The sequence below is a fragment of the Patiria miniata genome, unplaced genomic scaffold (genome assembly GCF_015706575.1).
Source record: "Patiria miniata isolate m_02_andy unplaced genomic scaffold, ASM1570657v1 HiC_scaffold_5, whole genome shotgun sequence".
Classification (NCBI taxonomy): Eukaryota; Metazoa; Echinodermata; class Asteroidea; order Valvatida; family Asterinidae; genus Patiria; species Patiria miniata.
The window spans coordinates 27648122-27669060 of NW_024037072.1; the positions used below are offsets into that span (position 1 = coordinate 27648122).

The 20939-nt window shown below is 40.3% G+C and overlaps 1 protein-coding gene across 4 annotated transcripts in view; it reads right to left on the minus strand.

Moving 5' to 3' along the window:
• The window catches only part of LOC119741156 (transcriptional-regulating factor 1-like), a 62198-nt gene that overhangs the window by 21947 nt on the left and 19312 nt on the right, over window positions 1-20939 (minus strand). For 3 of the 4 annotated variants that reach the window (XM_038216856.1, XM_038216853.1, XM_038216855.1), the window contains exon 3: window positions 7615-7831. In XM_038216856.1, coding sequence (XP_038072784.1) covers window positions 7615-7831 — 217 coding nt within the window. Of the gene's footprint in view, window positions 1-7614; window positions 7832-11662; window positions 12304-20939 lie in introns of those variants that run through there. The other variant, XM_038216857.1, reaches the window with a different exon arrangement.

Genomic DNA, 20939 nt, shown 5'->3' on the forward strand with positions numbered 1-20939 from the left:
TATCCCTTCTACAAACAATGCCATAATATTAATACTCAAAGCATATTTGACTGACCATGGACTAGTAAATGAATCACAAAAACAAACTGACACAAATTAAAAAACCAACACACCAACAGATGCCAGTTTTTAAGTTGTGTTTTGAATAACGCATGATGTGCACATACAATGTACCGGGTACATTGTACATGTACATGTACTTCAAACAACTTCACACTAACAATCCTCACAACTCAACATACCGTACCCACCGGTACAAAACGCTGTTACATTTTGTAAATCCCTCAAAAGGCAATAATCTTTACTTCTGCCAATGTTAATAGTCTACAAATACAATCTTGACAGCCAAACATGTGCACGTAACTGTTCATGTACCAAACATACTTGTATCAGTAGGTGTACTCACATTGAACAGGAACCCTTACAGTCAAGTCAATTTACACACATGTGGAACCTTAAGGCGCTATACTAGTGATGCATTGTAAGGAAACCTTTTGTGTTGACCTAGCTTTATGCAAATGAGGCACTTGCTTCACTACACTAAACCTCTTTCAAGATTAGGCACCCTGCATCTGCTCAAAGTTTTGAATGAATGAAATGCATGACATGAGCAGGAATGTGATAAGAAAAAAAAACTAGAAACCCCTGTTCTTTATTTCTTCAAAAAAACAAAAACAATAAAATTGTAACTATGGAAAAACAAACAAATTGGTTTCATGAATGGTTGAGCAGTGGCAAACAGTGTGTCTACTCCCAGACAGAAACGTGCATGACCTTTACTGAGCCATCACATGATCAATAGTAGTACAATAGTAACTCTAACCATGCAGTGAATAGAGGCTGGGCACACCTGGATCCTGTGCTGTGTAGACCCAGCGTGCTGACCCTGGAGTATCCAGGGCCTGATAATCACAGGCAAAGATGATGAGACAGCTCACTAGAACTGACAATCAATACTTATAGTGTGAGGGTGTTATGTAACAATTGACATACATGTACATGTCCCTATTATTCCTGAAGTCCTTGTTTGACCATGGAGGTACTGGCGCAAGAACATTAACCATCATACGGGTAGCTCATTGTTTTGAATTTTGCGCATAGATTAAAATGTACAAGGGTTGATACCGGTTTATTTCAGAGAGAAATCTAAAGATTTCTCGGTACATGATCTAATGTACATTAAGATGTTTTTGACGGTGTTATATCAGAGTGTTTTTAAAAATACTAACCAAAAAAACTGCATCAGAAACTAATTTTTTCAAGAACCGTTTATTATTTTTGTTTTTTAAAGTTCCCTTACATGTGAATTCCTTAGATATTGATGACTATAAGAACTGGGAGGTCCCTAATTAAGGAAATTCTAAGCTGCATTCATAATATTATTGTGTAAGACTTTTCTTGGAGTGGCAATACCGGTACATGAGAAGTTGAAAACAACTTACATGATGTGATCAGCTGATTCAAGGGAAAATTTGCATGCAAAAGATGTCTCTGATTGGTATTTTTTCTGAAACTGCACATGTATCCATAATGTGCATACATCTATACAATGTACAATGTATCTGCATGGAAATGTACGCATACATGAACATGTACAATGCACATGTACAGTACAGGACCTCCGGGAACGGGAAAAGAGAAGTGACTGTTACCGGTACTTTAAACATTACTCCCCCATGCTTGGAAATACCACATGCGCCTATCCATACAGTTGAGCCTTATTGATGTCTACAGTATCCAGGGTTCTGCTCTTTCACACAAATCTTGAGCTTGAAGTTGAAGTTGACACATGTGCAAAATCCACAGCTCTGTTTGTGCACAACTGACAAAGGTTTACATACCAGTACAACAAAAAAAGTTCTTTTGTTCAGTCTGAAAGTAGTGCAAAATATTCCCCCTCTCCCCCCCCCCCCCCAAAAAAGAAAAAACCTTTAGTAATTCATCTTGTTTTAGGATAGTACACATACATGTACCGATATATTTCAATCAAATTGGAAAAAAAAAAAAAAAGCAATCTGTGACATTCTATTGGTTACGCAAATCCATTGAACATTGTTAGCCTCAAGTACCGCTGGTACACAGGCCTACATTGTATTTCCCACTTCTTATTAAGCAAATTCTACGTACCAGGTATTTACAAATGTACCATGAAACTCAGATTTTTACATTATAAACTCTTTTTTTTTAAATATAAATTATACAAAAAACACTGACCCTTTGAATTTTATGTACATTGAACAGCTGTTGAATATGTCTTTGTATCTTCATGCGAGGCATGTGATTTCAACTTCTGGCATTGTTAATTCTACCCAAATTCTACCAAAATGCTACCCAAACCAGCCTACCGGTCCGGTTTACGGGTACAGGTACTCAGTACATGTAGACCAATGTTCTTTTCTCTCCACTTTTCAATGGGAAACTACCGGTATACCTGACAAAACCAGTGCTTTACTGGGAAAGTACCGTAGCAAAAATGTAATGCATGCCCAGACCTGTCTTCATGTACATGAACCGGTATTTCTGAGCAACACGACACAGAGCTCCCGACCCAACCCCCAAGGCTCTACCACAAAAAAATGTCACAAGTTGAGTCATTCATGTCCAAATTACTTTACAACACACAGTGCATGCACTGGCAAAAATGTTCAATGCAGATTAAAAAGAATGAAACTTTCTTTAATTTGTTTTCAGTTTGATACAAAATATGTATGTATACATGTACATGTACATACATGTACATTGTACATGTAAACATGTACAAAACAATTGTATTAAAAAAAGAGAAATTAAATGTCCACTTTGAGAGCATGGTACGGTAGGATGTTTTAAAAGTTATTTCAGATATCTTCTGAATATAATTTCTAGGCAGAAAACATTTGAGGTTTACCATTAAAAGAAGTCATAAAGATTTACAAATTGTTTATTTCACATTTCCAAATTCTGCCTATCTGCTGGTGCACTCTCTCACAACAAGTGGTTGGGCGAATACACACAAACTACATGTAGTTACCAAGAAAATATTTCATATCAGAGGGCCTAACAATATCACCTGTCATCCTTTCATGTGTATAAATCATTTCTGGTTTTAACTTTCAACTAAAATTAAGAAAGACACCACAATTTATAAATGCAGTAAAGTGTTCTGGAAAACTGTCCCAAACTAATCTCGAATTAAATATGAAAGAAATTCACGCATTCAAAATTAGTTATTCGCAGCTTGATACAAATAAGTGACAGACAACAAAAACCTGACCCTGTGTATTTACAACTGTTCAAATGTTGTGGTCACAACTTGGTGGCTGAGGTCAACTTGTTCTGGTTCCTGCAGTGCAAACTGAAAGCGTGGTGAACGGACTTTTCCCTCCAGCTGTCTGTGTGGCTATGGATGCATGACAAAAGGTCTCTGGGAAAATATGCAGACAATGTCTGACAACGGCGGCGTTAACTAATAGCCCAAAGAATGCCAGGTTCCACCATTAGTTTCATTTTCTCCCATTGCTTTTGTTGCTGCCGGAAAAGCAATTTGTACAAATGAACAGTGTTCATGCATACATGTATTACATGTAGCTGTACATGTAGGTTTATTACACAGGCACAAAGAGGACAGGTGTGCAACCGCACACGCGATACAAGAAGTGTTTTGAGGAACAATTCAAATGACAGGCCATCATGGGTGTTCAAATTTACCATGAACAGAATAAATGCTGTCCAAGTTGAAGTTTTAAATGTTGTACATGTATGTGTGTACGCTGCCTATCAAATAGGGTGTCCCACAAATGACTAGACACTCCTTTGGCAAAAAAACCTTGGTGTACAGTGTATTGTCAGTAAAAGCCAAAGTTAGTTGAAATAATGTTGGCACTGCTACCGGTAAGTGGGTCATTCCACCGGGTTGGGAAGCAGTGCATGTTACATCCATATATTTGGTTATATTATAAAAAGTATCAATGCATTCTAAGCAATTGCTTAACATAATATTTGTCTTAGGGTGTTTCAATACTTGAGAGAGTTTGAAATCATAGCAGAAACAATACCTCAAGTGTGGATGTAACGGTGTAAAAATCACTCAATGGAAGTGTGACATTTGGGTTTTACACCGTTTGTAAATGTTACGTCCACACAACCAAGCTATCATTTCTGCTCCATTTGATACCTGACTACCATAACAAAAGCTTTTCTTATTGTGTTGCATACATAGTAAGAAGTACGCAAAGTGAATTTGGATGTTTCGCAGAAATTTTTAAAAAGTTACAAATGTCGCATTTGGACCTAACACTTACACGGTGCCAATGTTACGTCCAAAATGACATAATTTGCTCATATTTTTGGCAAAATACATTGAAATCATTTCAAACTTTCTGCAGTAGTGAAACACCCAACAACGAATATTATGTAGAGCAACTGCTAGCAAGGCATTCATGCTTTTCTTAAAGGTATAGTCCATCATTTGTAATTTGTGCATTTTGTTCGTTTGAAGCAACAAAAGAGTTCAAAATCTAATGAAGGATACTGAGCAACTAACCTGATGAAGTTTCAGCTAAGCTTCAGCTGTACATTCCGAGAAAAACAGCATTCTAAGATCTCAATTTCAAATCAAAAGTTGCTGAATCATGTTTTGAATTGTTTTGAATTGCAACTATACGCGACGTCGCGCACTGATCCGAATTATAACAACCGCGCGCGCGTGTGCGTCGTTCGAATACTTGTGCGCGCTTCGCTGAATAACAAAACGAACTACTAATTTAAATTTTCCTACGGTGCTTCTTAAGAATCACCGTTGGAAATGCCTTCTTTCGTTGATTACTTCAAAATGACAGCTTCCCAGAAAGAATAATTTCACAGGGAGTTTAGTCCCCTTACTATCTTTCAACCAAGTTAGTTTTTCAACAATCATTACGCCAGTTACTTCTCGGATGGCTGCAAATGATGGACTCTACCTTTAATATGGTCATATGTCACACATTGTTCCCCAACCTGTTGGAATGACCCAACTCCGTCTACATAACAGTGCATCTTTTGGGATGTGTTCTGCATTTGCAGTGTATTTGATACTAAAACAATTCAAGTCAAGGATTTCCAAGTTGACTAAACGAAAGTCACCTCTTATATGGACTCCATGCACGAACAGTAAATGGCAGTTTGTTACCATTTTTGAAAGCCTCAATGGGCATAACACATCGCGTGCACAGATTGTTTGTGTGCATGGGGGCCGTATCATAAGTTCGACGCCTCATACGTCCGACACACCTCACAGGTCCGACGCCGACGCCTCATACACAATGTAGGTCCGATGCCTCATAAGTTCGATGCCTCATAGGTCCGACGCCTCATAGGTCCGACGCCTCATAAGTCCGACGCCTCATAAGTCCGACAATGGACAAATTCTGTTTCGGAATTATGAGGCGTCGGAGCTATGAGGCATCGGTCTTATGTGGCGTCGGACCTACGTACGGGTACATGGCGTCGGACCTACGTACGGGTACATGTACACACATATGTACATGTACACATGTACAATGCATGAGGTGGGATACATACATTTTATGCCTCATAAGTCCGACGCCTCATAAGTCCGAAATTTTAGACTTATGAGGCGTTGCACATACATGTATGAGGCGTTGGACTGACATGTATGAGCGGACCCCCGTGTGCATATGGCATAAAGTACGGTACATCGTAGGATTTTTTTTTCTGATTCTGCACAATTTGACATTCGCATGAGCCTCAGGCATTGTTAGCAATGCGTATGTACATGTATGTCCCTCCCACTGATCTCTATATAAAGACTGGATAGCGGATATGCATACAACATTCACACAGCAGACTTCGCACATTGACCAATTCGCCCCCGGTCTCACGAAGATGGCCGCGTATAATACGAACGTTCTACGCGTAAATACGCGCGCGTTGTATCAACAGTTGACGCGCATTTTGGTCACGTACACATATTATGATGTTCTAGAAGGGACACATTTCCGTAGTGATTATTATTTCAAAACGCCGAAAAAGTTATATTTGCGGCATTTTAGTAACCACGACGTTAGAAAAATTGTAGTTAACCTTGATCAGTGATGGTGGTCAAAATATAAGTCAAGTGAACTGCGACGTTACAAAAGAAATCATGCTGTCTATAAAAACGGCAACTTGTCCTTTGTAGATCACCAGCCGGTCTCACCAATATGGCGTCAAATTCGTACATTGTGCGGCTCTGTATTAGCTATCCAGTCTTTATATAGAGATCAGTGGTCCCTCCCAATGGTCTCTCCCAACTCTTCCTTTGTGACCGTTGAGCGGGTAGGTACAGTGTATGAGAACAAAGGAACATATTCAGATATTTCAACATTTTTTTTTGCTGTAATTATCAGAAATGGATGGATTTGGGGGTTAGTACATTGTATACACTGACCTCTCTAAGTTTTATGTTCAAAGATGCTGGGGGAAAAAAAGAAAGAAAACATGCTGTTCTTGTAGTCTGGTTCCAGGACCCTACCAGTACTTCAGGTAAAACGGGACAATCGATAGACTTCGGAGAATTGTCAAAGTCAAGGAACCAAACTACAAAATGTAGCTGGATTGCGCCCATTCGAGGAGACTGTGTGTAACTGACTGCAAACAAAATGTGATATACCTAAATTGGGTAAACTGGGGGCAGTACTTGAAAAAAAAGTCAGTTTTGTAGAAATCAATACAAAAAAAATCCACTTGCGCCATGATTTCACAATCAAAGGTTAATTGAGACTATTTTTCACTTACAGTCACGTACGATATTTTATAATAATTTTGTTGTTTTATGTTTGCAAATGTTGTTACCTTTAACATCATTTCCTTTGGTTTTGACATTCAAGCTTAACCCTAACCTTCCTGAATCCTCCAAAATCCTCTTTGCAAAATGGAGGTACATATAGCTTAAAAAAATGATTCTCCAGCCAAAGATGAAAAGCCAAGCCTGAGATTTTGGAGTACCCCCTTATGTACAATACCGTGTGCTTCCCCAACCATACCAGTATACAGTATTTAACTTTTCTCATTAATTTAACCCTAACTCCCTCGGCATTTTTCCAAGAAGTACCGTAGGCTAACCTCAACCCTGCAAAATCCTCCAACTGCCTTCATGTAAAAACAGCATCAGCCTCAATCCTGCAATATCCTCCATTTTGAAAAGATGATTTTGGAAGGTTAGAGTTGACTTTTCATAGGAACGTCTTGGTACCAAACACTGAAGTTATACCGTCTTGTCACAGACTCCCGTGTTAGTATTTATTTACCTACTTGTTAAGTGCGTGATCGATCAAACGGAAGTTGACGTCAATATTTTTCATCTACTTATAGTCATTAATGCGCATAATTAATTCAATATGTTGCAAATTGTGAGCTTTCTTATCTATCACAGAACCCTTTCATTGCCCTGGATTGGATAAGCCTAGACAGGACATTAAATTAGTGCCAAAAAAAAAATTTGCCACTACAGACGGTGTAGATCCTAAACTGTGGTGCCTGGATGGACGATATTAATTCCCGTAAAATCTCACAGGTTTTTGAGGTCAACTTGCACACTCTATTTGCAATTTCGGACACCTTAAACCAGGGAGAGGTCTTGAGGGACAAAGCACTTACAAATGGTCCTGTCGCTTGAAGCTCTTGGCACACAGCACACACTTGTGCCTGCGCTCGCTGCTGTGTATCAGCTTGTGCTTGGCCAGGGCGCTGGAGCTGCCAAAGATCTTGCCGCACACCTGGCAGGGCTGGGAGTAGCGATGGCCCGGGTTGCGTGATGGTGGCCGGCCCTTACGACGGGGCGGCACATCTGTACTGCAGCCATCATTGGTGACCCCTGCAAGATGTCAAACACAGAAATACAAAAACTTGCAAATTATGATTGATTTTTGACCAGTACTTTGTGCGTTTAGACTTCAGTTAAAATATGCCACACACTGCAAAAACAAAAAATGATTCCAACAAAATAATTCCCAACATGAACAAAAATGTGAGTCTTGAACTGCCTTGCCATGAATGTGTTTCCAACTGTTTTTATGTCCTATGGCTATGCTATGCAATGCCTTTGGGTGGATGTTGTAGGCCATTTCCTTCACTGGGTTCAATGCCGCTAAAATTACAAAGAAAGTACACAGTTATCTACTCATAAGCAAAGAACAACCAATGCTATGCAAGTACCGGTACACGGATCCTTCTAATAACCACGTCCCTATTATCACTGTTTTATTTTTAGACAAGCTGATTTACCCGATCATAGATCGGGTAGGGCGTATTTGTGTTGGGGTTGAAAGTGTGGGGATCGAGTTAAATGTAAATGGGGGATTTAGTTGAGTAGACATGTAGCTATAGAAAAGCAATTTACGGTGACGCGATCTGAGGCAATTTCTGACCACGTACGATAGTAAAACAAAAGATCATCTTGTAAACATCATTTTCGAGTTTGGAGTCATTGAATCAGCTGTTCTGAGCAAAAGAATATTATAGTAGGCTACAATTTTTATTCGGGGAAGAAAAAGTGGGGGTAGGGAACCAAACGATATTGCCCGCTTTAAAATGTTGGGGTGGGGGTCCCCCGTCCCCCACCGATTGACGCCGCGCCCATGATAATTATGTACCATGGCAAAACTGTCTGTAAATTTTGCCGTTGGTCTGTTAAATTGCATTTTGTGAGGCAGTCGCGTTTGTTAATGTGGGAAAACTGAGTTGAAAGACTTACCGTATAGTACACAGGCGAAGGCTGATTGTACTGTTTTGACAATAAATCATAATGGAATAAAACGTGAAGGTGGCATTTGCAATAAAAATGTTGAGTGTGTTACCATAAAATTACATAGTCTGAATCATGGAGGAAGGTCATTATGAAGGTACAGTATTGGACTCTTCAACAAACGTAAACTTGAACTTCTTACAATTTGCGAGACCTACGAGGAAAAAGTCGATTTAACATTTTATTCAAGTTGGCATGGTTCAACCATAATATAAGCAAGGCCAAACAGCCAACAACCGCCAATATTATTATTTATGCACTCTTCGTTATTCCAACCCAACATAGTTCAAATAAGATCACAATATTTGAAGCAATGCATCAATCCCTCGTTGATTTACCCGATCATAGATCAGGTAGGGCGTAGAGTTGGGGATGGAAATGTGGGGAGATGAATGTAACTGGGGGATTTAGTTGAGAAGACATGCAGTTATAGAAAAGCAATTTCTGTGGTGCGATCTGAGGCAATTTCTGACCACTAACAATTATGTACCATGGCAACAGTCTGTAAATGTTCCCGTTCTGTTAAATTGGCATTTTGTGAGGCAGTGGCATTTGTGGGAAAACGTACTTGAAAGGCTTGCCGTAGTACACAGGCGAAGGCTGATTAAGAAGGTCATAATTAAGTTTCAGTAAATTGGACTCTTCAACAAACGTAAACTTGAACGTTTTACAATTTGCGAGACTGTCTGCGAGGAACTTGTCGAGTCAACTGTTATTCAACTTGGGGCAACCACCTATATAAGAGCAAATTTTACTCGGCCTCCGAGAAATGTTTGCTCCTGAAACGATCTGAGACCGCGGTCTTTCGCGACGCCAAAATCGCTCCACGTCCGTGGAAAAATGTGGAGGGTGTCTTCCGCCGGATCGGACACATTTTCGTTGATTTTTTGTGTGACTGCGTTTAAGATCGCGATGTTTGAAGCAATGCATCGATCCTTCGTTGATCCCAGACAGGCCCCCGAAATTATAACGCAACACTGTGGCGGGCAGCGAACTCACAACGCTCAGCCTTGGTGGAAGCATGGAGCTGTATTAACACACGATGGAAGCAACAGAGCACTATACACGTCACTCACATGCTTGTGCTTCAAATCATGCAAATAGCGAGCACCGTAGACCCAACCTCGTTTCCAGGGTGTGGAGCAGGCTGCAGTACGCGTTGCCATCGACAGTTTTGCATAGCCCGGAAATACTACGCAGTGTAGACTTTCGATTGGTCAGACCGCGCAAGGCATACTTAAGTGTAGTCCTTCTGAGTATTCGTTGCACACGGCGCAGGGGCGGCAAGCGAAGCATATGAAAGAATAGGGGCACTTGGTGGCCACGCACCATGGAGAAAAAATATTTTACCAAGGTCACCCCATAACACAATTTGGTGAACGATTTTGCAGAACGGCTGAGTAGAACACGTAAACAAAACCCCTACGTTGACCTCGCTGACCTCGCACAGTCTAGACACGCAGAGAAGCCAGCACAGGGGGCGGCCAGGCAGTCAACGTGAAAGCGCACACGACGGCAAATTCCTGCGAAAAAGGCAGTCACGAAAAATCGACGAAAAGGATCGCCGGTCCGTACGGGAAAATCAGGACGACCCGAAGTGTCCGACCCGGCGGAAGACACCCTCCGTATTTTTCCACGGACGTGGAGCGATTTTCGCACAGCGGGAGCCCGCGGTCTCGGATCCTTTCAGGAGCAAACATCGTCTCGGGGGCGAGTAAACTTCTCTCTTATATATATAGACTTTGCAGAATACATGTACATTTGTGTACATGATTTTGTATTCAAGCTGTAGTGTTATTCTGTACTGCACATCCCATACCAAGTAACAAACAGGATGTTAACTGCATTCGTGACAGGATGCAATCTGGAGCTCAAATTGAGATATTCAAAGAACCATGACCAACATTTCGCAATCACATCTGTTAACTTCAAAAACCAAATCACAAAAACGGAAACCTGAAGCTAGATTTTATGACGTGTAATCTTTACACAGAAGAATGTAATTGCCATGCTCATAGTTTTATGGATTAGTCACCAATGCTTTTTGTATCCAAAAAATTCTTCAATTTGCCCCAAGTCCAGTTGTCAACAAATTCAACGGAAGAGTGCTTGCAACCTTACATTTTAATTCAGCTTTTTTTTTTAACGGAGAGAACAAAAATTGGCCTCACAATTTGTTTCTGTTCGTACAGTAAACTTATGATGAACAAGAGTTCCTGAACCCCTCAATCGATGCACGAGTTTACAGTTTTTCATCGGTACAAGATGGCTTTGGTTCGGGAACCTATTCAAGACAAATATTTTTCGAGCCCCGAGATAATTTTTGCCGTATAGATGATTGCGGTACGCTTCATGTACAAAAGCAGTGCAGTGTCAAAGGCGTACAGTGAATGTTAGACTAACGAAGCAAATTACTTTGAAAAGATTGTGATGATCTTGGGATTGCATTTTAAACTGATCGTCACTGTCACGGAGATGATATTCAGCACAGTAGTGAATCAGTAGACAGCACAGAAGAGTTCCCATACAAGATGACTAATATCCCCCCAACACTACTGCTGCCTCAGGATCAGGATCTTGGCACAGAAAGTGAAGTTTATGCACGAGACTGGCGTGTGCAGTAAAACTGCTCACAGCCCTGCGCATTGACTACCGTACATGTATACTGCAGTTATGAGCATCATAAGCAGTGAGATTCCATTTGAAGGAGAAATAAAATATTCTAATTCCGGAATGTTGCAATCTTTGGTTTATCCCTGGTACAATGTACAAGGTATAATATATCCCTGCGCTAGCAGGATCTAACAATGCAGGTTCATGTAGGCTTCTGACTGTGGATAAACATGCACAGTTAAATCTCCATTCAAATATACCACAAGAAATCTACAAACATATGAATACCTGAGGCCATGAACTCGGGTGTGACAAGTCTCATCAGTCAGTGCACAAGCCCCTCCATCATCAGTGCAGTTCCATTCCACACTCGGCTTGAAAACCAAGCAAGTTTTCTTTATCTCCGGTTCCCTTGCCCTCATTTAAAATCCGCATGACACCCACACAACAAACAATGACAATCGCTGGATACACACACACGCACGACACCACCACCACCACACAGGTTGTGACTACTATGACGCAGCTCCAATAATAAAATGTTAAAACCCAGGTAGAGTGGTAGTGTGGTGGCACCAACGTGCACCGGTCCACTCAAACACAACACAAAGGATAATGTACACGTATTATCTGTGGAGTACATGTAAGGGGTGAAAAAATAAACGCCGGTAACACTGCCAACACATTCAAGGTCTGCAGAATGAAATGGATCGTTCCCTCCACAGATTAAAGTTCAGTGCAGTGTGAGGTCATCAAAGAGCTGAGAATACCATCAGATCAGATTAACACAGCTTCCCAGGGAAACAAAAGGATGCCGCCTCTGTGGTAGAACAAGTGTGAGTCCCTGTGTACACGTAATGTGTGGTGTACATGTACCTACAACAATGTAGGTCGTATCTAGACAGCCCTGCACCAGTGGCGATGAACTTCATGTAAATTGTGTTGGGGTCATGTACATGTAAACAGGGTTGGGGTTTACCTTGAAACGGCCAACCCACCCAGGCCTTGCCTGGCTGTATGCTGCCAGGGTCATGTCTGGAAGTAGACCTCCTACCAACTTGGCCACCAAAAATATTGTTTCTTCAACTTGGCCCTTGGAAAGTTTTGCCTGTGCTGTACATTTTTTTTTTTAGGGGGGGGGGGGGGGGTTGAGGGGGTGAAGGGAGGGGGGGGTTATTGTGCATACATGTATGTATGCTGTTATTCAACAGTGGCTTTTAAATTAAAGGCATGCCAGTTTTTTTTAAGTTCATCTACACTTCTGAGCTCTTTTGAAGTTCATTAACAAATGAAATCAATATCATACATGTATAAATTCACAACAGTAACAGTGGAGTTGAAACAGGCGTCTTTGCAAGAAGTATTTTTTAAAAATTCAATACTACGTATGTATGTTAATTTTTTTAAGCAATTTAAAATGTGGTACAAAGTTTTTTCTTCATTTTTCGTTATCAAAATTGATTATTGGCAAAATTCTGAAGTATTATTCAATTTACAAGTGCAATGCTACAGACGTGTGCATGTACTTATTTTTTAAATCTAATGTCTGTGACTGAGCTAATTAACCATGACATCTACGTGATTAATGATTCAGAGAAATGATCCAAACTCCTAGTGTGATTCCCCTTGAGCATTACTACATGTAGATGATGAATGTACGGTACATGTACAATATGTACATGTAGGCCTACAAGATTTGAAAAAAATACAATGTCAGGTAGTTTATTCACCTGGCTACTAAAGTACCCTACACAAAATACAATGTACGTACATGTATTTGTCTGATTTGTCATGTCCGTGAGGCTGGGATTTCCCAGAACAGAAATAACCACTTTTAAAGGAACATTGGGTTCATACAATGTGTCATCACTAGTTTGATGCAAGGTGACGTATGTTAAACCATGGAGCTATAGCTCCATGGTTAAAACCAAACCAAAGTCCTCAGCAAATTGTGCAACAGTCTCCAGTGTTTGGGAAATTAAACAAAAAACTGAAAATTATTTTTTCCCCCCTATTATTTTTGTAACTGAAATACCGTAGAAAGGTGTTGATTTCATTTTTGGCCAAGCACAAAATGTATACATTGCAGGGGACTATGGTTCATCCTCAAAACAGATTCAACACTGTGCCATTTATATTTGAATCGGTCTGGCTTGACAAACAGATTTTTTTATTCCTGTGAGCCAGGAATGGGTTGACAACAATGGCACAAGGCCAAATGCCTGGGGATCACTGATATGCATACATTTGTACACGTAGGTGGAGAGGCCCCTGTGTGGGAAAAAAAATTGATTTCCTTTTCACACTGGTCTAGACTGAAAAGCGCCCTCTTGTGGTTCATTAAAAAACACACTATTTTCTTTACACACACTGGTCTAGACTGGAGCGCGCCCTCTTGTGTTTCAGTGCTGAAAGGGTCCTGAACAAACCACACCAGCAATGCTTGATGTCAAAGATGACAACTGCTCGGACAAAACGATCAGAATTCTTTTTTAGCTGTCAAATGCACGTGTCAAATTCATTACCTTTAGGAAAGACTTACAATTAACATGAGAAGAGAATTGTACATCATGTTTTGTACAACACACCCAGTTTTGTTGCGTTTTGTTCATTAAACCGGCAGATTTACATACGATACGTACCGGTACATGTGCCACATACATGTTCGGTACTATACATGTACTGTACCGGTACTATACATGTTCGTTTGGCATGAAAATATTTTATGCCGTTGTGACTTTTGTGCCTATTTTATTGATGGAGCAGTTTTAAGTAGCCAGCAGGGCAATTAATTTGGGCTCTGAATAGTTTTTGGTAGACCAGGCAACTGGCCTACCATACAAAAAACACATACAATGTAGACACATTCTAGACACATATACATGTTTATGTACCTGCATCAGTCCACTAGCCTCTACTGATAATGTATGTACCTGTCATCCAATTATTTTCACTATCAAAACCATTTCTGCATTCAGCAGTTAGTGCATTGATTTGTTTACAATACATGTACTGGGACCGACGACGGATACATATGTACATTTCAAACATACATGTACAAATACATACCAGTACATGTACACGTTCGTGTACCAGTATACATGTCTTCTCTTCTTCATTCATTCATTTTCATAATGACTTGATGAGTTGAGCCCAACTGTCCCTGTCGAGCATAGTGTTGGAAAGAGATGGACCACTCAGAGCAGTTTCTAACTCGACGGATGTTTTCAGATGTTTTACAAACATGTACCGGTATACATGAACATGTATTTATACAAACTTTATACTTATAAATGTACAAAGTTCACTAGGCAGTGAAGCAGCATTGCTGCCTGGCAGCCTGTCCCCCACTTTGTAAGCCGTGTGGGGGAGTTGCACTCTATGTAGAAGTCTAACTGTTACAATTTAGCCTTATTGCATGAGCAACTGGTTTTGTACCAGCTTTGGGACTGTCCCTGGTGTCCTAACAATAGTTGGGACTGTCCCATTATATTACCATACATGTACCGGTAGTTGGGGCGCAACACTTGCATGCAATGTGAATATTATTAGTGGCTCAATCTGAAGCTTTTATAGACCAAAGGTCAGAATTAAAAATTTAAGGAATGGCGATATGTTGCAAAGGAAATACTTTATTGTAAAAGAAATTACAAATACACTGATGACACAGCACCCTAATGGCTGTTTTGTTGACACTATTTTTTTAAAATTTATGCAAATAATGTGTATGTAAATGTACATGTACATGTTGGTACATGTACATGTACCGTTCGCTCGTACCCCCTGCCCAGCAAACAGGACGCTGGGAAGGGCTGACGAATTAACGCTGTGATTGGATAGATTTTGCGTGACCTGTGACCTGCAAGTCATCGCGACCACGACCATGCAAGGTTTGAAACGGCTGTTACATGTAAGACTGAGTCATTCATCACTCTTTTATTCCCATTCATAATTGCGGCGCCCTTTTTTGGATGAAAAACATAATGATGTAGGAAAATCTGTAAAACTTATCTGTTTTGTAAATTTTCAATTCCCATCAGTTGCTCAGGCTCCGTTTCGAATTCACGAAGGGTCGAAATGCATATCATTTGACGCTCAAAATTTGTCCACATGGTCCGCAATGAAAAAGAAATCACATCCGGTATGGTGTGTATGCATTTCTATGGCAAACTTTTCGGATAGTATTTGCGCACATTGGCTAACCGCGGTCTACAGCTGCAGCCAGATGCTTTACAGGGTGTCCCAAAAAAATGTTCCACTCTCTTTTTTTCCAAAATTCAAGAAAACCAGAATGCATATCATGCATGGTAAGAATGCTATGTGTCTTGGTTGTTATCTACCAAAAAATCAGATCATACTATCAATCCACTGGGGACAGAAATGCTTAAATATGAACACGCCTCCATTTGCCAACTGCGCTGGGGACTCAAATCACCAATTTTAAAATGTCGATTTTTGTCAAGTGTGCTTTTCAAAAATTCTACTTGGTATCAATTATGAAAGACCAGTCATCAGTTGTTGTCAAGCAAACAAGAGAAAACCAACCAACCAACCATGGCATTGTCCATTTATTGGACTTTGACTAAAAATACCTATTTGTAAATCAACCACAGGTAATAATTGTTCACCTGTGGCTGGGTGCTACAATTCAGTGTGGGGTTCCCTCCAATCAGGTGACAAAAGGTTCTGGTCTGAAAAGAACCAGTCAAGCAAATCGGCACTGCCCACACATAGGTAAACAATTGTTACGTGTATTTGATTTACAAATAGGTATTTTTAGTCAAAGTCCAATAAATGGACAATGCCATAGTTGGTTGGTTGGTTTTCTCTTGTTTGCTTGACAACAACTGATGACTGGTCTTCCATAATAGAAACCAAGTAGAATTTTTGAAAAGCACACTTGACAAAAATCGACATTTTTAAATTGGTGATTTGAGTCCCCAGCGCAGTTGGCAAATGGAGGCGAGTTCACATTTAAGCATTTCTGTCCCTAGTGGATTGACAGTATGATCCGATTTTTTGGTAGTTAACAACCAAGACACATAGCATTCTTACCATGCATAATAAGAAAATTTATGCCTTCTGGTTTTCTTGAATTTTGGGAAAAAAGAGAGTGGAGCATTTTTTTTGGGACACCCTGTATACATACCGGTAGTTCATGATAAATTACCCAAAATGCCATCCCCACTTCCTTCACAAGACTCTGTGAAGCTCATATGCCCTTCCCAGCGCCCTGTTTGCAGGGCGTGGGGTACGAGCGAACATGTACCGGTACATTGTACATTTAAATCATGTTGATTAAAATCAAACTATTTTTTTATTAAAAAAACAATTTACATACATTGTACTACCGGTATGTATAAAAGCACTTTTTGCAATTGTTTTTTTTTTATTTATAAAAATCCTAAATCCTAATAAAAATGTTTGATAAAATTACTTTAATTAACACGTGTACAGGTAGATGGTGATGATGTTTTTGTTTTACTTCGTGTACCGGTAGATGGGGACATTGTTTTTATTTTTTACTACGTACAAATGTAGTAGACAGTGGTATTTTGGTTTTTGTTTTCCTTATGTCGATGGAAATATATTTTTGTTCAACCATCAAGATGGTGATGTTTTTGCTGATAACCATGTACACGAGCAGTCAATATGTTTGTATATTTTCACCATGTACTGGTAGATGGTGATTTTTTTGTTTTTCACCAGTACCGGTATGTACATGTAAATGGATAAGACCTTGTTTAGATTTAAAATCTTTTTGTTTTGTTTTTACCGTGAAGATAGTGATGTTTTTGTTTTTCACCATGTTCACCGTGTAGATGGTGTAGACAATGATTGCAATACATGTAGGTGATAACATGTTTTTCCTTTTTCACCTGTATTCATGTACATGGTAATGTTCTTTCGTATTTTCACCTTATGATACATGTACGGTGTTTTTACTTTGCACCATGTAGATGACGATGTTTGTTTCTGTATGAACACAGGCATAAACAATTTTCTGACAAATTGTAATTTAAAAAAATCTAATTTTAATAAAAAAAACCAAAATTTTAGTTGTTTTAAATTACCTGTAAATTTCGATACATGTACATATTTTTAACACAATTTTTTTTTAAAACACCATCGCCCTTCACACCACAGAGTTGGTCCAATATAGTTTCCACGTTGTTGTCAGGCAAACAGCGATTTCAGTATCCTTTTACACCTTTTGATGGCGCAAGTGTCCAACCCCCTCCACGCACACACATAATGAATGCGCACGGCACATCGTTTTATCCAGCTGCCCTATCAATTGATCGACGAGCCCATACAGAATACGATACCATTACACAGCTCCCAGGGTCCCTCTGTGACGTACAGTGGCAGTGACACTGAGTGTGCGGAGAGTGTGTGTGTGTGCCGCATGCAAGCTGAGCTAATACGGTTGGTTATCATAATTATTCCATCAGAAATGCTGCATTGTGAGGCTCAGCCAACAAACTCTGACCATTGTCTACACAGATATCATTAACACCCTGACAATTCACAAGCCGGCTTCGTCTACACATGTACATGGAAAGGTCTACATGTATATTATTCAGCCTGTTGCCATTTTTTCCATGCATTATAAGCAAGCGCATTTGCATACCGGTACATATACAATGTACATGTACATGTACATGTACCGGTACACATACGGTACATTACAGCTTTAATCAGAGCATACTTAAATCATTCATTCATGTGGGCTTTATGGTTTCAATAATTAAAACTGCATGATCCACAAAGCTATGAATATCATTACACTAAACAGATTCTTCATAAATACATTTCAACGACGAAAGGTTCCAAGCCGCGACTTCGTTAGAAACACTAAAAGTGCTCAACAGACATTGTAACAGGTGCATTGGGCATTCAAATGTTCAAAAGCAAAAACCAATACGAAATTTCAGGGTTTTTTTAAACAGGCATCATGTACTTCAGGTAAATCTCGAATCCATGATCTCACCCATGTCCCATGTCCCATTTCAATCCAAGTCACAAGACAGACAAACCTTAGGCCCTTAAGTCTTTGCATACGGTGAGCCGACATACACGTACCGGTGCATGTACGGTATTACCTCCAAATGTTGCCTTCAGGAGCCGACATGCCAAAAAAAAAACTTTATTCCGTCTACAAGTAATTAAGACAAATAAATCTGTAGTCAAAGAGTTAAATTCAAGGTCTACATGTAATTCTACTAACATTTCTACCATCTGTACCAGTACATGTGCAGGCACATACATGTACATAAATGTACCGGTACTGTAATCATGAGGTGTGAATATCCACACAACCTACCATACCAACCGGTGCAGTACAAATGTATCGGTACCCCCTCAATGGTTACAATGAGAGAGTTGGGGGATACCAGTGGGAGGGACCTTCAAATGCATTGTTGATGACGCCTTATACTCAGGCACAGAAATTATGGGATGGTACACAATCAGAATAGAATAAGTACCAGAAGTGTGTTTCGCGCCACTTGCATGTGAACCAGTACGCGATTGCACCGGTGCGCGCACGCACACACCAGAACGACGAACATGCCTTGTGTCCCCCAACTTGTCTGGAGCTCTTGAGTGGTAAAAGCGCCCTCTCTTGTTCGTGCACGGAGCCCATAACCTTGACTGTTCCCCCCCCCCCCCCAACAAATATACAGGGACTGGTAATTAGCTCTCATTTAAAGTCTTTGATTGGATCGCAACTGCGCTCGCGCATCACGATTGTTTATTTTTGAATCGCTGGTTATACATGGACGCCGCGCTGGTGATTGAACTCACGATTTGTATCAAGAAACTCACGCTTGTCTTACCACAAAAAGTACACAAAATCACCTGGTGTCTCTCTGAAGGCAATTTTCAAGCATTTCAACTGCATAGGTTGTAAACTGTGAACAGCAATATTTCTCTCTTTATTGATATTTGCCAGAGAAAATTTCAAATTCAGTAAAAATTGAAGCTCATTACTGGTACCTCCAAAATTGCACATTCGTGGCCAAGCCTTTTGACATTTGCAGCAGGCTGGTTGCACGCAAACATTACCGATGTTAGAATTCAAGAGGCGAGGCGAATTCAGACCTACGCACGTCGTGCATGTATACATGTAGTTAACATACCAGTACATTACACCGATTTCTGTGTAATGTATGCTAGATCACTGCTAGTTACCTGTCCCCATTTTTGAAGTCTGAATGACAATGGGGTCAAGAAACCAGACTACCCATAACCAAACAGCAGTCTCAAATGAAACAGGCACCAAAACATCAACATCAACAAAACACAAATGATGGTCCAAGCTACCGGTACATGTACAAGCTACCGGTACATGTAACTGCTCTGAACTGTCCTCACTTGGGAGCCCAATCTCACCAATAAAAGTGATCAGATCCAAGTTCCAACACATTATCTCTTTTAATATTATGGCATCTTTCATCTCGTCGTGTGCCCGACAGAAGGGCATATGTGCATATGCCCTTACGCAATAGCGCGTAATGACCAAAATGTTCCCAGCAAAAGGGCATATGCAGAAAACTGCCTCCATTTGAATGAAATTTAAACATTTTCATCAGAAATTAATACTAGTTGATCCAAAACTTATGATTCATACGTGTGACAAATTTCAAATTCGTACGATTTATATTACGTGTGGGAGAACATTGGATGCATAATGCGCGCGGGGGAACAATGGGACCTTTCAATGCAATTTTCTTGAAAGTGATTTTTGTATCAGAACGCTCATATGCCCTTCTGCCGGGCTCCCGACGATCTATCGTTGGAGAGGTCTTCCTTGCACTGTCTTCCATGAGATGGTAAAGCAGGCCTACCAAAGCAGGCCTACCAATGCATACATCCTTGTTACCGGTATCTTTGTAGGAGTTCTCTTCCGGCATGTTGAAAAGGGCTTGTGGCACCCAAGTAAAAACCAAGTAGAATGCACCTCAATAACTAAACCACAAATTGTAATAAGATTATCTGGAAAATGCCTCACCATGGCCATGCTAGAAGTACCAGCCTGAAATGGGAACCTTCAATCTGCGAGGAAGAAAGCAAATCTCACACCGCTGGAGCATCCAAAAAATTCACCTCTCTTCAAGTTCTGATATTACAAAATGTACATTGTACTCCTGACATCTGGCAAATATTGTAGGCTCAAGAACTCAGAAGGGGCTTCTGATTGACGGCCACATGACGATCAAAGCCTTGAGCCTTCCAGTTTACCCTATGCTTACAATGTACCGGTACCTCTCCAAAATCTCGGCATGGTTTCACCAAAGTGCCCTGCCACTGTACAATGTAACTTTAAATGTAGGCTGGGCTTGATGTCCCAATTTGGTTTGTAGCACAAAGCGTATATGTACATTTATTTTCAAGCAAACTTGTATCCTCGATCCTGATTGGTCGATCCATGGCAACAACAGTGCGATATAAGGCTGTATTGCACGGTCCATATCGCACCCTGCGCATTGCGCTATTCCAAGATGCGAGCGACATTCCAGCTGCATGCGCTAAAAGGTTCGTGTAAAGCGATGGGTCCAAC